Genomic DNA, 16,081 nt, shown 5'->3' with positions numbered 1-16,081 from the left:
CTGGATGCAGAGGCTTTGTATATAGAACAGGAAGGAGGGTGTACATTCAATAGACCGGATAACTCATCACACACTGTCCATGACGCCAGGGTGGATGACTTCAAGCTTCGCTGCCAGCTCCGCCCACAGCTGCCGCCCAACCCGTTGGCCCTCTGGACCCGTGACGAAGGCGGATGGTCTGGGACACACGTCAGTCATCGGACAGTCGGACAGGCGCTCTCTTGCACTTACACTCCGATCTTACAGTCATCGAGATACTGGCCGTGCGTCTCCTGACCTCCCTCTGCTGCGTTGACGAGGATCCGCCCACCTTCCTCTGCGGTCCTGGCCAAGAGCGCCGCCAGGCAAACATAATAGATGTGAAACAACCAGGTGCTGTCCCTCATGATGTCTGTCCTCACGAAGCCGGGGTTGAGGATGGACACTGTCACACGGCCCGGCTTGGACGATTTAGTGACCTGTTCAGCCAGCTCCCGGACGAGGAGCAGCTCCATCAGCTTGGATACGTAGTACCTGCCTCTCGTCAGAACCTGGGCCCCTTGACATGCAGCCACGAAGGGTGATGAGAAAAAGATGCTTACCTGTCTGGCATCCTCGCCGTCTTCTCGTCCGCCAACGCCTCAAAGATGTTATTTTCCTTTCTTTCCGGGAATCCTGTCATCAAGTGAACAAAGCTCCCCGTAAAGGTCAACACAGCCTCCTTGTCACACCTCACGCTCGTCGCCCTCAGCATGGGAAGCAGCAATACCCCCAGCAGCAGTGTGCTGGTCACGTTGACCGCGATGGTCACCTCGTCCCCCTCGGCCAGGCTGAACCCGCTCTTGTACACATACATGCCCGCGTTGCAGACCACCGCGTCCAGCCGGTCCAGCTCGGCCTCGGCCCGCGCGGCAAAGGCCCGGACGCTGGCGTGCGACGCGAGGTCGAGCGGCCACACCTGCACGACGGCCCCGACGCCCGCCCGGCCTGGGAACGAGGCCCGGATTGAGGCTGCCGCGGCCTCGCCCTTGCTTGTGCTGCGGACTGCGAGGATGACGCGGGCGGCGTCGAGGCGCACGAGGTGCCGGGCTGCCTCTAGGCCCATGCCTGTGTTGGAGCCGGTTATTATTACCGTCTGGCCACTGAAGGACTTGGTCGGGATTGGAAGGGTGGTGAAGAGTTGGGATTTGAGGTATTGTCTTATCCTTGGCCAGGTCATTTCTGCCATTATGAAAGAATTTATATCGCGTATTTTTCTTGTTGAAATTGTGGTAATGTCACTTGTTGTTCCACAATGCGCCTGTGTGTGTACTCTGGAAATCCGCCCATATTTAAGTCGTCCACTCATGGACACACGACTTGCTCTTATACGTCTCTTGAAGACTCGGACCACATGTTAGACCGCCGGTAACATCTGTGATAACATGGATCTCCACCTAATCCAAGAACTCCCCGAGGGATCATACGTCCGCCCTGTTGTAAGCCCATTGCATGTGGATCTTCGGCAGACCTCCCGAGCCCTGACCCCTGGCAGCCCTGCTTACCATTCCTGGGTTCGGCCAACGGTCCTGATTGGTTTGTCTTCTTCCTTGAGACTCAGCCAACCCAGATCCGTGTTAGTGCTGTAAGCAGGTTGCATATGCGCTAGATTGACTAGATCAGAGGAAGCGGCAGGAATGGATCATGGGGTGGGCTGGTACGTGAATAAAGACATCGAGCCATCCAGGTGTAAGCAGTTTGCAGGTCTCCCACATCATCATATCCATCCTCATACCCTCTGCTCAAACATGGCGGAGTGGCGGCAAGGCGGCACAGAGATGTCACTAGCCCCGATGGCCCAGCTGCGGGATGCGAGATGCCCCGAGGACGACTGGACTGGGCTTCGAGATCGAGCTGAGAGGCGGAGGAGACAGAACCGGCTCAACGTCAGAGCCCACCGCAGACGGAAAGCGGCAGGCTCGCAAAGCACGTCCGGATGTCCTGAGGGCATTGTCTCCCTCACGCCGTCGGGACATACCGACGCCCGCCGGATGACAGAACAAAGCGCCAAGTCTGCTTCCGTGATAATCACCACGCCAGCAACCGCTTCAGGACCTCGTCTCCCTATGCTGTACAATGCGGACAGAAGCTCTACACCACCGGGCTTCGCCTTCCCTTTATCCCGAGACCACCTCATCACCATCATCGAGCTCAACGTGTACCGCGCCTCCCTGACGAACGTCTACATCCTCGGGGCGTACAGCCTCCTCTGCAACGCGGCCTGCGGCTACGCGGCAGACAATTCCGAGCCCCCCTTGTTCCCGTGGACCGGCTATCAGCCGTCCGGGAACATCCCGGACTCCCTCCGGCCGACACCACTTCAGCAGAGCACCCCTCACGAGGTGTGGATAGACCTCCTCCCGTCCCCCAGGATGCGGGACAACGCCATTGTCGCGGTGGCAGAGGGCAGGCTGCGCCAGGATGACTTTTGTGCGGACATCTTGAGGGGTCTCTGCGGGGAGGGCACGGGGCAGGGAGGGACTGCTCGGGGTGGTGAATATGCGGGTGAGGCACGGCTGATCGTCTGGAACGACCCGTGGGACCCGAGCGGTTGGGAGGTCACGGAAGGTTTTCTGCGGAAGTGGGGCTTCCTGGTCCGAGGGGATGGCCAGGACGACATATTGAGGGCGACGAACCGTTGGCGGGCGCTGAGGGGCGAGGATCCTATTGTTTTCGAAGTGGAGTGAGGGATGCCGCGGCTGGCATGGGTTCCTAGGCTATTGAATAATGTACTGATCAAATAAATGAAGATATATGATCGCCGCCGGAGGTTTATAGATGGACGAGTCACGATGTTGACGCGGAGCTCTTGGCTATATCTCGCCGTGGCCGCGACTCAGGTGGCAATATATCGATGTGAATTGTTCCCATGATTTTGATCACCAAAACAACGGGCCAGAATCAATGTGGTCGTCAGGTCGACGGCTGAATATTCCTGTGAGTCACCGCTTCCACCGTCGTAATTGACGTTGCCGTCACAGGGGCTAGTCATAGACTTTACTCACGCTGTAGTAGCCGAATATGTGGTCAGAAGAAGACATGAGGCTCATTGTTGTGCTCTGATAAACAAGGATGGACCCGATGATGTCGGGCGCAGCGCAGTGCTGGTGTACTACGTCTTGAAACGCGTGGAAAAGCCAGCTTGAAAGGGAGAGGCGAACGAGGGAGCCGAAGAAAACGAATTTGGACCTTCCCTCAGCGGGTTCCATGTCGGTTCATCGACACAGTCTTTCACATCTAGACGGAACGCCTCCACATGGCAGTAAACGCTCAGAGGCCCAGGGATAGATTTCCCACTTAACACAGTGCATTAAGGGGCAGTTTGAAATTTGTATACAAACCTGTTACGAAACAGCGCCGAGGTTGCTGTTTGCAGACAGTGTCGCCCGACTTCAGCCCGGCGCAAAGGATGCTATCGTTAACAAAGCAGTCGCCAGAAAGCAGCTGTTGGCGAATCATCCGGTGACATTTCTCCTCAGAGATTACTAAATGACCTGAACGCACTGCTTATGACCTGGGCAAATCTGGAAGCATGTGACAGATTGGAACTCATCCTCCCCGCGATGGTGCTTTGAGGGAAACAGACGCGATCTGTCATGATATTGAGACCGTATACTCACGTGTCCCGTGAACATTTAGGCTTTAGAGTGCGAAAGTGATGGGGCACACTCGAAAAGCTCATCTTATTACATTCGCTCGACCAAGATTAGTGATTGAGGGTTTGATGAGCTGGACGAGCCGCCTGATCCGTGGAACTGCTTAACATTTGGTCTAGCAAATCTATTGTTTACCAAATTCCTGACACCGTATGAAGGCGCCATGTATGTCCTCGGACATGTACAGAATAGAAGCGAAACCACTTACCAAACTCCTGGGAGTCGCATGGCGATGCTGCTCAGGATAACCCAAGGATGTGGCACTTGCTCGGATGCTCCGAGAGAAAGGAGCCTGAAGAAGTGAGGTTGCTAACGCATCCTCGTTTGTCACCGGCAGGCTGCTTATGAAATGAGACAGCCGGGGAGACCAAACCTAGGTACGTAGCTCAACGCCAGATACCTAGGTATGCATGACTAGGCGCGCCAATGAGGCAGAAACCTATTCCACCTGCTGGTCCAGATACCTCACAGCCGTGGTTGGACTGCCAGCGCCCTATTTCGCGGGAAGCCCGAGAGACACTGGCTTGGGCAGCTGCTTCAGCTGGTGGTTGTGGCTGGTTCTCATTATTGAAGATGCCCGGTGTCGTTCTCGGGATGCGCGGAGCAAGACCAGGCGTGCCCTGTGTCCATAATTCCACAGCTCAACATCGAAAAGCATGAGTGGCACTGAGCTAAGAGATCCATGGATGGCGATCATTGAAGCGTATTCCTTGGGTCGTGATCTGGGCCTGCGGCGGGAAGTGTCAATAGGCAGAAGGTAACGATTCAGGAGTCAGCCGCGGCCAATAATGCCAGGGCTTTCTCACATCATTTGATCTCAGGCAGCCACAACCACGGGACTTGCCATGCTAGCCCAAGGGGGCGTGGCGCATCTCGGTCAGTGGTGCACATTGACTTTGGCACGAGTGAGGACGCAATACGAGAGACTGCATGGCGCCTGTGGCTTCGCGGAATGATCGGCAGGCGGCCGGCCGGGCCAAAGTCACAACCGGCGGCAACGCCTCGTCTGACAGGTTCGAGCAGTCGGTAGCGAGGTGGGCTGTGGCCTGGATGGCCCGGCCGACGTTATCGAGAAATTGGCCCTGGCGACCACGTTGTGTGGCCTTGGAAAAAGCAACCCTCAAACGATGGGCGGAAGGCTGAGAGGTGGTTGCACACTTCAATGTTGCATGCAGGAACGAACCAACGGGGCAGATAAGCTTTGGGCCACTCATCAGCCACCACCCTTGCACACCTGCCAGGTTAAGATGCACACCCACACACACACACACACACACATCAATCCCCCGACCAAAAAGTCAGATGATATGAGATTGATAACCTGCCGCCAGCAATCTCGCTGAGGTTACAGCGTCCTTTGTTAGACTTCAGCCGCAACCACGGCCGCGCCAAGCAGCAATTTGCAACAGCGACGCGCTGTGTCTGCCTGCTGCTCTCAAAGCAAGCCATCATGGACGCCGACGCCCTGACGCTGCCTAAGACACCCAGCCCAGCATCTGTGGCGCACGACGTCAGCCAATACCCCCCTCGATGACAGGATGGTCGCCAGTTCAAGTAGGAAACCACCTGTTTCTTCCTGGGCTAACGAGACGGTAGCGTGTGGCTGCATGCAGCTTATCGGGTTGAACACGAAGGCGTCGCTCTGCCTCTCTGCTATTTGTGGAAGGGCAGCAAGCGCTGGCCAGCAGCGTGACAGCTGCAGGTCTTGCAGAGGGACGGACCGCGGTACTTGACTGCATGCGGCGTGATTCGGTGGCAGCCGGGACAAACACGTCTCGTATCTGGCCCGTCAGCCCGTCTCTCTCTCTCTCTCTCTCAAGCTCTCTCTCAGTCATAATGGCTGCACGAGAATGCCATCCACGCTATGACGGCATTGCACGAGAATACCACCGCACTAGAGCGAACCCCCACGGCTACTCCCCCTGGTCCCGTAAGCTGCCATCCCAACCCGACCCGAACAAAAGAAACCCCTTTCGTCAAGCTACAGGCCTGGTCTCCAGGACGGCAGGAGGGCCCCTTCGACCAAGCATTTGCCAAACCGCCGGGATCTTCCAGGCTTGATACCAGCCTCGCATCCACTAGACCTGCCGGCCGTCCCGCAGCCTTGGCGTTTCTGGAAATTTTTAACCGAATTTCATCAGCTTTCGCCTGCCCTCAGAGCTCAGACCTTGAACCCGCCAATTTCGGGCCCGGCCCAGACTGCCTGACCGCCAGCCAGGCTGCCCAGAGACACCTCCCGCCTGGTGGGTCCCACTGAGAAGTGGGAAGGAGAGTTTGCCAGCCAGCCAGCCAGGCCAGCCCACCGAATCAGTGCGGTGTTGGCCCATGACGAAACCTGGGTCGACAAGATGGGTGATCCGGACCCACTGTTTCTATTTCGAGACCCTCTCGGTTGGCCAGAGGCCAGATCGTATCCTGTTCCCGATCCGCACCGTGCAGGCGTGCAGGTCTTTTCTCGCCCGCACCAGAGCACCATGACGGCTCTTCCAGCCTCTGTCGCCCCTCCTGCCCTCTTCCCGTCCTTGCCCATCAGTGGGGGGGGGGGGGAGGGGGGCCTCAATTCTTGCACCGCTCACTGCCCCACGATCTCGCAGCTCTGACCCAGCCGTTGGCGCCCAGTCCTGCGGGCCGTCGCCGTTGCCTTGGGATCTTGGGGGAGTTGGGACACGCCTTTTCTAGCAATGACCAGGCCGCCCAGCGACACCCGCGCCATTGGCACATGTGGCATGAGCTTGACGACGTATCGATCCCGCCAAGCTAGGCCCGAAATGACGAGGCGGTGCTGGGGCCGTGGTCTATGGACTGCCAGGACGGGTACGGTCGTGGACACGAATAGTCCTGAATAAGGTTGCGCCCCCACTCCCCTGTCTCAGTCCCACAGAACAGGCTTGCCCTGGCGAAATACCCGAGCCGACTTGGATCACCAAGATCTGCCGCGGGATCAGAAAGCTCTGGATTCTGGACCTACACAGTACCCCCGGGGATCTTGTGTGTGCCAACCTCGCCCATCCGCCCGACTCGGCCTATGGCACCGCTGCCAGCGGTCATCCGTCACCGCTTGCGCGCACCACGCTACCCCCATGTGGTGGCAGGCCACATGCAAGTCGCGCAACAGTCGTACTAGTAAGGACAGGAGCAGCGTGACAGGGTTCTTTTTCACGAGAAGGCCGCAGCCAATTGCTTTCTTATCTCCTGGGTTACCTGCAGGATGTGTGACTCGGGCAAGCCCATCAGAGCCCGCCTCCACCAGAACCTCTCTCTATCCCACACGCACGAGCTTACGGTGGTTCACAGAGCCAGTACCGCCCGGGCGAAGCCCCCTATCAGGGATCAACGGGACCGAGGCAGAGGTTTTCAAATTCCATCCAGCCCACAGTGGGAGTCCAGAAGTATCGGTTGAAGGTGGAAATCGAGCCTCCTTTTGCTTCAGCCGCTCTGGCTGGCCCGGCCGGGGTACACAGTCCCACCATGATGGACCCCGCCACCACGAACATGCTAGCAACGGCCAGCGCACCTGCCATGCACTTCCTGGCTCTCGCTAACATCTCCACCCTGCTCCCCCGGGGACCGAGTGTTAGCAAGCATGTCCAACGTGCTCAACAGTTCCCCGTCACTATGCATCACGGATAGCATGGCTATGACCTCGTATCCCCTTGGTTGTGGACCTGTCCTGCCTGACCCACGGGGGCGGCTTCGGGAGTCGTGCGAGCCAGCAGGTTTTTCCTTTTGACTTTGGACCATCTTCACTGATGGTCAGCTTTTCTCGATCGTTTCTTTCCCGTACTCATCCTCTCGCTTTGTTCTCCTGCTTTGTCATATCTGAGGTGGCTTGGGTAGTTGTTTTCCTGTCTGTCTGTCCGTCCGTCTGTCGCTTCGACCTTGTCACTCGCTCGTGTTCTTTGTCAGACCCTCGCTTTTCTCCTGTATTCTTATCTTGTTCTCAGGGCCCGACACAGATAAACACCAGCACGGCCAGAATTTGATGCGGGCTTCGACTTTCGCTGAGGGACCCGCAAGATGTTAGTCCCGGAGAGCTTGCTTCTCCTCCTGGGGGCTCTCATACCAGCTCAGGCCCTGAAGTATGACCCGGATTTCGTGGAGTGGAACTTGAACACAAACCAGAACACAGAGAATCCGTTGGAGTATTCGGGAAAATGGGAAGACCACACATTCCATCCTTCCCCCCCGAACTGGAGATTTCCGTTTTACACGCTCTTCTTGGATAAGTACGCCAACGGCGATCCTACCAACGACGATGCCAACAACACGGTCTTCGAGACGGAGACTTTGGGGACGCAACTCCGGTTCGGCGGCGATATACAAGGGTTGATGGACAGTCTCGATTACATTCAAGGCATGGGAATCAAAGGCCTCTATATCGCTGGCTCGCCTTTCATCAACCAGCCTTACGCGGCTGATTCATATTCGCCGCTTGACCACACGCTACTGGATCTTCATTTTGGCAACATCACAGTCTGGCGCCAGGCCGTAGACGAAATCCACAGGCGCGGCATGTAAGTAGTCACCCCTGATGGTGTCGCTCAGCGTGCTCGATGTTTTGTGGGCAGCGATCGGCTTGGCGCAAAAGCTTGGCCTGTTCCTGCAGATGCTGACAACATCATTCCAGGTACGTCCTGCTCGACAACACTGTCGCGACCATGGGCGATCTCATGTAAGCACACACTGGCCCTCGCACAACCGAAGCTCCTGGCGCTGACCTTCTCAAAGTGGTTTCACAGGATATCTGAACAAATCAGCCCCATACGTCCCTGAACACGAACACACCGCCCTCTGGAAGACTTCCAGGCGCTATCACGACTTCACGTTTGGAACAACATTCAACGAGACTTGCGAGCACTTTCCCAGGCTGTACTGGGACAACGGATCCGAGGTCGGATCCGCGGTTTACGACAGCTTTGGTGGTTGTTACAATGGCGACTTCGACCAGTTTGGCGACACCGAAGCGTTCGGTGTCTACCCTGACTACCGTCGGCAGCTCACCAAATTCGCTTCCGTGCAGGATCGGCTGCGCGAGTGGGTTCCTGACGTGCTGGAGCGGATTTCTCTCTTCTCGTGCTTGACTATCCAAATGCTGGACATTGACGGCTTCCGTTATGACAAGGCAACCCAAGTCACGGTCGACGCCGAGGGCAGCTTCTCGGCTCACCTTCGCAAGTGCGCCAGGGACGTGGGTAAGGACAACTTCTTCCTGCCCGGCGAAATCACTGGTGGTGACACCTTCGGCGCCGTCTACATTGGCCGTGGCCGCTCGCCTCCTCAATATATCGACAACGAGGAGAAGGCCGTCAACCTGACGAATGTCACGGCGGCCGACATGGACGTCTTCATCCGCGAAGAAGGCCAGCAGGCCCTTGATAGCGCAGCCTTCCACTATTCCATCTATCGTAATTTGCTACGATTCCTGGGTATGGACGGCGGCATGGAGGCCGCTTACGATCTTCCCAAGAACTGGGTGGAGGCTTGGAACAGGATGCTGCAGACAAACGACTTTATCAACGCCGAGACTGGTGTCGTGGACCCTCGGCACATGTTCGGAGTGGTGAATCAGGATGTTTTCAGATGGCCTGCCATCACCTTTGGTATTGAGCGCAACCTCCTGGGCCTGTTCATCACCACCCTGCACATGCCCGGCATCCCGCTACTCTTGTGGGGAGAAGAGCAGGCGTTCTACGTCCTCGACAACACGGCGTCCAACTACATGTTCGGCAGACAGCCGATTGCGGCAGCCCCAGCATGGCACGCACACGGATGCTACACCCTCCCCGGTGAGCTGTACTTCGAGATGCCGCTCAACGCGACCCTGCACGGATGCCAGGACGAGACGGTGGCGTGGGACCACAGAGACCCCAGCCATCCAATCCGAAATGTCATCAAGCACATGTACTTTCTCCGCGACCAGTACCCAGTGCTGACAGACGGCTTCTATCTGGAGCAGCTGTCCAACCATACCGAGTGGATCTTCCTGCCTGGAAGCTCCGGTATTGGCACGGAGCAAGGTCTCTGGTCAACCATGCGCTCGTCGTACCTCGGCATCCAGGACTTGGACACGGAAACGCCAGTATGGCTGCTCTATCACAACCGCAACCACACGTATACATACACATTCGACTGCACCGACGAGGACAAAGCTCTGATCTCTCCTTTTGACTCGGGCACAACAGTGAAGAACCTGTTATTCCCTCACCAATCCATGGATCTCAAGGACTCGCCCAAGAAGGTCGGAATCAACGGTTCCACAGAGTATAACGGCTGCGTTGATTCCATCACCCTCGACGCCTTTGAGTACCGCGCATATGTCCCAGTGAAGCAATGGGTTCCCCCGCCGCCAATGCTCACCAAGTTCAAGCCTGGTCACGACTACAGGATTCTTTCGACAGAGGAGAGCAACACTGTTCTCGTTGAGATACACGCCAACACCCTCATGGACTGTGACTCGTTCACAAAGGCTATCAACTTCAGCTCGATCACGGAATCAGACCTCACCCCAACGGTCGACACTTCCACGGTCAAGTGCGGTAACGTTACGACCATTGAGCAGCCTGACTACCCGGGTGTCTTGGAGTCGGCCTGGGGATGGTCTGCCAATATCACCGGCCTGGCCCAAGGAGTCCATCAGATCATTGTCAACAATGCTACGACTGCTGATCTGGGCTCCTTCACCAACTCCACGGACCGGTTTTTCCTCCGGATCGGCGGCCCAGACAACCCTCTCGTCTGGCCCCAGTCGTCCAACTACTCTTCGACTCTTGCCAGCAAGAATCCCGACGGAAGCCTTACTCTCAAGCACACCGCCCCAGGTGCCAGCTGGTTCCGCTACTCTACAAACTGGGGCTCGTCGTACAGCAACTGGACAAAGTACGAGCCGACTACCGTTGTCGACCTGCTACCTTGGGAGGGCACAAAGGACCAAGAGTGGGAAGGGGAGCACGTCGTCGTGCAGTACCACAGCAAGCTCCTCGGAAGCAGTGCCTACGAGCAGCGAGGTGATGTTGACTACAACGGGCCGGCGCGACGGTTCCCGCATCTCTGGTCTTCTGGTCCCTTCAACCAGTATGGCTATGACGCTGGTGCGAGCAATCAGTTCAAGCATTTCGCCGAGTCAATGTGGCAGTGGCATTACATGGATGAGTGGCCAGCGACTGTCCAGCTCAGTGTCTGGGGCATGAACCCCGACAAGAAGCCAGACCAGTCCTTCGTCTATGGCGACATTGATTCGGATGGTGTCCTCGACCGTCTGCCGCCTTCTTCCCTCGTGGAGAGCAACATCAACATCAGCAAGGCGCCGGCTAGACCCTATCTGGCATACAGGATGGTCGTCCAAGATTCCACGCTGAAGTACGGCTTGATTCCCGCGGGCAACATGTGGCAGCAACTGGTCTTGTATATCCTGCTCTGGATCGTTCCTGTCATCCTCGGTTTCGCGGCAGTGCAGGCGTTCAAGCGCTCTTTCTACAAGATCAAGTTCAACGAGGTCGGTGTTACCAAGGCTTCCGGGTTCACGCTGCTCGTGTCCAAGGCCAAGGACACCATCGCCAGTTTCCACGGCAGGGACGAGAAGGACGCCAGCGCCCTGGTTGCTGCAGCTGCAGCAGGGGACGCGAAGCGCAAGCGTGTCCTCATTGCCACCATGGAGTACAATATCGACGACTGGGGCGTCAAGATCAAGATCGGCGGTCTGGGTGTGATGGCCCAGCTGATGGGTACGGCACTGAAGCACCAGGATCTTATCTGGGTTGTGCCCTGCGTTGGGGGTATCGACTACCCTATTGATACGCCCGCGGATCCCATGTTTGTCAAGATTATGGGCCAGTTCTATGAGATCCAGGTGCAATACCACAAGGTTGACAACATCACCTATGTGCTCCTCGATGCACCTGTGTTCAGGAGGCAGACCAAGGCAGAGCCATATCCACCGCGTATGGATGACATGGAGAGTGCTATTTACTACTCCGCCTGGTAAGTCAATGGCTGCAAATATCCCCCTGCCCTCCTCCGTCCGATTCGGCTTGCTGACACCTCTCAGGAACCAATGTATTGCCGAGACTGTCAACCGCTTCCCCGTCGACATGTACCATATCAACGATTATCACGGTGCTTGTGCCCCGCTGTACCTCCTGCCCCGCGTGATTCCCGTGGCCCTTTCTCTCCACAATGCAGAATTCCAAGGAATGTGGCCTATGCGCACACCTGAGGAAAGCAAGGAGGTCTGCGAGGTCTACAATTTACCGGAGGAGATCGTCAAGGAATACGTGCAGTTCGGTTCAGGTAAGCCGCTCGCTGCCTCACATTTTCATATCACAGACACTGATAAACACATAGTCTTTAATTTGCTGCACGCCGGTGCTAGTTACCTGCGAATTCACCAACAGGGATTCGGTGCAGTCGGTGTGTCCAAGAAGTATGGTGACCGCTCCTTCGCGCGTTACCCTATCTTCTGGGGCCTTAAGAAGGTTGGCCAGCTGCCAAACCCCGATCCAACTGTGAGTGACGAGCCAGCCTTTTGCATTGAAGATTCCCAACCCTCTGTGACCCAAGTCTGACATCTGCGTGCTTAGGACACCGCCGAATGGAGCAAGGAAACCGCATACACCACCGATGCTCCCACCATTGACAAGGAGTTCGAGGCAGGCAGGGCAGACCTCAAGCGCCAGGCTCAGGAATGGGCCGGTCTTGAGCTAAACCCCGAGGCTGAACTGTTTGTCTTTGTTGGTCGTTGGTCTCTGCAAAAGGGTGTTGACCTTATCGCCGATATCTTCCCTTGGGTCCTGGAGACATACCCCCAGACCCAGCTTATTGTGAGTACAGCAGCTCAGATACGAGTCTCTCTGGCTTGGAAAACTAACCATTCGCAGTGCATTGGTCCTGTGATCGATCTGTATGGTAAATTTGCGGCTTTGAAGCTGGCCAAGCTGATGGAGAAGTACCCTGGCCGTGTTTACAGCAAGCCTGAATTCACGGCGCTGCCTCCCTACATCTTCAGCGGTGCCGAGTTCGCCTTGATTCCCTCGCGAGACGAGCCCTTCGGCCTTGTTGCCGTCGAGTTCGGCCGGAAGGGAGCCCTGGGTGTTGGTGCCAGAGTTGGTGGTCTGGGGCAGATGCCTGGCTGGTGGTACACGGTCGAAAGTACCAAGGCAAACCATCTGTTGCACCAGTTCAAGAATGCCATCGTGGCCGCCCTGAAGACTGACACGCAGACCCGGGCCATGATGCGCGCCTACTCCGCCAAACAGCGATTCCCCGTTGCCGAGTGGCTCGAGAAGCTCGAGAAGCTACAGCAAAACGTGATCAAGATCTCCGAGAAGACTGCCAAGAAGGCCGGCAAGAAGAAGTTCCTATCCAGCACGATGAACCTCCTGAACCCGAGCAAGGAGGCGCTGAACACCGAGATTCAGCTGCAGGACCGCACTCCAGCTTGGATGCAACAGGTTCCGGACCATGACGACGATGCCTCGATCAACAACCAGTCGCGCCTCACAACTGCCCTGAACACCCCGATGCAATCCCGCCCCGTGTCGCCTGGTGGGTACGAATCCGCCGTGAGCTCGCGTTCCGGGACACCCTTGCCTTGGGCACCCGGCCACGACCGCATGGAATCTGAATCTCCAAGCGTTCTCTCCTTCTCCCGGCCATTCGCGCTAGGCATGCAGAACAATGCCAGTCGGGCGTCCATGCTCAGCGTCGACGAGGTTGTTGGCGAGCGACACGACTTCAAGCTCCAGCAGACGGATCCGTTCTTCACGGACTCCAGGGGTGATTTCTACACCGAGTTCGAGAAGAAGCTGGGCACGCTGGACGCAAGCAACTCAATCTCTGACCTGTGCATCGAGGACTACCTGGTCAAGTCCGAGAAGGAGTGGTTTACGGAGTTCCGTGACGTGCGGCTGGGTCGTGGCCGGGCCCGCGACGCCTCGGCATCTAGGCCTGGATCCCGCGCCTCGTCCCGCAATGCGTCTCGTAACCGCTCTCGGTCGCAGCTTCGGCTGTCTCTTGGACACGAGCGTCGGCCTTCCCGTCTCATGAACGCCACGCCTGCAGGCAGTGACGCGGGCTCGCCTAGTGAAGACGACGACTATGAACGCCAATTTGAGCTGCCACAGGACTACAAACCACCCAACGGGTTGCAGAGGTATCTCCAGTACCAGCTGGGAGATTGGCCCATATACGCCATTCTCCTGTCTATCAGCCAGGTCATCGCCACAAACTCGTACCAGATCACGCTCCTGACGGGCACCGTTGGACAAACCGCCACCAAGCTCTACGTTGTCGCTTCCATCTACCTGGGATCCACAATTGTGTGGTATACCCTGTCCCGGACCCTCAGCCTCGTCTACTCGACCGCGATACCCTTCTACTTCTACGGTATTGCATTCATGATCCTCGGCTTCTCCCCATTTGCCACAGATGAGGTTGTGCAAGGATGGGTACAAAATGTGGCGACGGGCTTCTACGCCTTCGCCGCGTCGTCCGGTGGCATCTCGTTCGCTTTCAACTTCGGCACCGACGGTGGCTCTACCGTGTCGACCTGGATCATGCGTCTGGCCATCATCCAGGGCGTGTCCCAGGTCTACACCGTTGCCCTCTGGGCGTGGGGTAGCTCGATCAGTGATGCTGTAGCCACCGGGGAGACCGGTGCTTACTCACTGGCCAACTCCCCCTGGATGCTCGCAGTGTGCCTTCCCGCCGCCCTCTTCCTCTGGGCCGTCGGCACCGTGCTCTTCATGGGCCTGCCCGATTTCTACCGCGAGACGCCCGGCCCGGTGCCGCAGCTGTGGAAGACACTGCTCAAGCGCAAGACGATCGCGTGGTACCTGCTCGCTGTCATTATCCAGAACTACTTCCTCTCGACACTCTACGGACGCAACTGGTTCTTCCTCTTCTCGTCAGCAGTCCTGCCGACCTGGTCCGTCATCCTAATGGCGCTCTTCTTCTTTACTATCCTGTGGTGCGTGGTCCTCTTCGGCCTCGCCAAGGTGTCAGAGTCACACCCGTGGCTGTTCCCCATGTTCGCCGTGGGACTCGGCGCACCCCGCTGGGCTCAGATGTTCTGGGGCTGCTCTCGTATTGGTCTCTGGCTGCCATGGGCTGGCGGCGCCGTCGCTGGCGCCGTGCTCAGTCGCCTCCTGTGGCTGTGGCTCGGCCTCCTCGACTCGATCCAGGGCGCAGGTATCGGCATGATCCTCATGCTCACGCTGACGAGAGTCCACGTCGCCGCCGCCGTCATCGGCGCGCAGGTGCTGGGGTCCCTGGCCACCATCGCCGGCCGGGCCACGGCGCCCGACAACCTGGGCCCCGGCCCTGTCTTCCCCGACCTGTCCCAGGGCGCCGGGCACGTCCTCGGCAGCGCCTGGTTCTGGGTTGTGCTCCTGCTCAACCTTGGAATCTGCGTCGGGTATTTCAAATTCTTCCGCAAGGAACAAGTTAGCAAGCCGTAAGACGGGCTTGAAAATGTCACTGATTTGTGTTTGGAATTTAATGGGCGCTGGAAGAAGGGTGTATATTTTGGGGTTTCGGTATATATGGTATATAGATATTGGGCTTTTGGGTAAACCGCATGGAGTACGGAGGCTTGCACGTATTGGACTAGATTCCTAATGTCTATTTTACTTGTTCAATAACGATATCCTTTGAGTAGATCCTCGTGTGTTATATGCCTTGACTGCGATCCGGGTTGGGTGCCCCTGTGATCGATGCCCGCCCCACCGTGATGATTTTGGAAGCGGCGCCTTGCTGCAGCCATGGGACGAACTGATCGAGAAGAGGACAAGAAGACGAATTCTGGGCACAAAGCTGTATCGCAAATCTCCCACCGGGCATCGTGTCTCTCCTCAAGCATGGCACAGAAGCCTTCGGGATGGGGTGGGCGGGCTCCGCGCACGCGTTTCGGAACTGCGGGGATGCCGGAGGGAGCGATGTCACCCTCCAGCCCTATATATGACTGATCACTGCTATCCACAGCACTTGTTCTCGTCAGCAGAGGGGAGCGTGTGGGGGTTTCCGATGGGCTGTACACTATGTGGGTATTGGGGATGCCAAGGATGTCTTGGAAAGGCTTGGTCTTTGTGAGCTGGGCTGTTATTGCCGCTGGTGTGGGGCAGGGTGGTCTTGGAGTCATATGGCTGGCTGACCACTTGTGAGGATTTTCTGTGGTAGAGATATAAGTGGAGGGGTCATCAGATGTTTCACGTTGTACAGGAGGCTCTTTGGAGCTCCCTGTTGTGTTGGTCAGTCTGGCCCTGGTCCGTTTCTGAAGGGGAAAGTTGAACGCGGCGAAAACAGTGTTGTTCGGACGGTACTAGTGTTCTCTCGGTCTCTTGCAATTTCAGTTCATTCTTTGGGGCCAAAGTTCGGGGATATATACAGACTCTTGCGTGCATTAGCTAGTAATT

The 16,081-nt window shown here is 57.0% G+C and overlaps 3 protein-coding genes across 3 annotated transcripts; 2 read left to right on the top strand and 1 right to left on the bottom strand.

Moving 5' to 3' along the window:
- Window positions 1-66: 66 nt before the first annotated feature.
- On the bottom strand, window positions 67-1,084 carry KVR01_012475 (uncharacterized protein; the record flags this gene model as incomplete). The annotated part of the gene is made up of 3 exons (XM_044785074.1): window positions 67-178; window positions 232-513; window positions 582-1,084. The coding sequence occupies 3 exons, from the start codon at window positions 1,082-1,084 to the stop codon at window positions 67-69; spliced, it is 897 nt and encodes a 298-aa protein (XP_044638663.1).
- A 571-nt stretch (window positions 1,085-1,655) lies between these two features.
- Window positions 1,656-2,705, top strand: KVR01_012400 (uncharacterized protein; the record flags this gene model as incomplete). Its single annotated transcript, XM_044787973.1, has 1 exon — window positions 1,656-2,705. The coding sequence occupies one exon, from the start codon at window positions 1,656-1,658 to the stop codon at window positions 2,703-2,705; it is 1,050 nt and encodes a 349-aa protein (XP_044638588.1).
- A 2,667-nt stretch (window positions 2,706-5,372) lies between these two features.
- KVR01_012382 (uncharacterized protein) lies at window positions 5,373-15,548 on the top strand. The gene is made up of 7 exons (XM_044791924.1): window positions 5,373-8,188; window positions 8,302-8,346; window positions 8,403-11,651; window positions 11,719-11,960; window positions 12,015-12,175; window positions 12,251-12,490; window positions 12,548-15,548. The coding sequence occupies exons 1-7, from the start codon at window positions 7,692-7,694 to the stop codon at window positions 15,125-15,127; spliced, it is 7,014 nt and encodes a 2,337-aa protein (XP_044638570.1). The 5' UTR covers window positions 5,373-7,691; the 3' UTR covers window positions 15,128-15,548.
- The last annotated feature ends 533 nt before the right edge of the window (window positions 15,549-16,081 follow it).

This window comes from Diaporthe batatas (genome assembly GCF_019321695.1).
Source record: "Diaporthe batatas strain CRI 302-4 chromosome Unknown Contig00019, whole genome shotgun sequence".
NCBI classification, from domain to species: Eukaryota; Fungi; Ascomycota; class Sordariomycetes; order Diaporthales; family Diaporthaceae; genus Diaporthe; species Diaporthe batatas.
The sequence above is the reverse complement of the archived record's forward strand: the minus strand, read 5'-3'. Positions and strand labels throughout refer to the sequence as shown.

Coding starts and splice junctions, on each gene's coding strand:
- KVR01_012382 (XM_044791924.1), top strand. CDS start 7,692: ATGTTAGTCCCGGAGAGCTTGCTTCTCCTCCTGGGGGCTCTCATACCA. Junction 8,347..8,402: donor GCGACCATGGGCGATCTCAT/GTAAGCACACAC, acceptor ACCTTCTCAAAG/TGGTTTCACAGGATATCTGA. Junction 11,652..11,718: donor GCTATTTACTACTCCGCCTG/GTAAGTCAATGG, acceptor GACACCTCTCAG/GAACCAATGTATTGCCGAGA.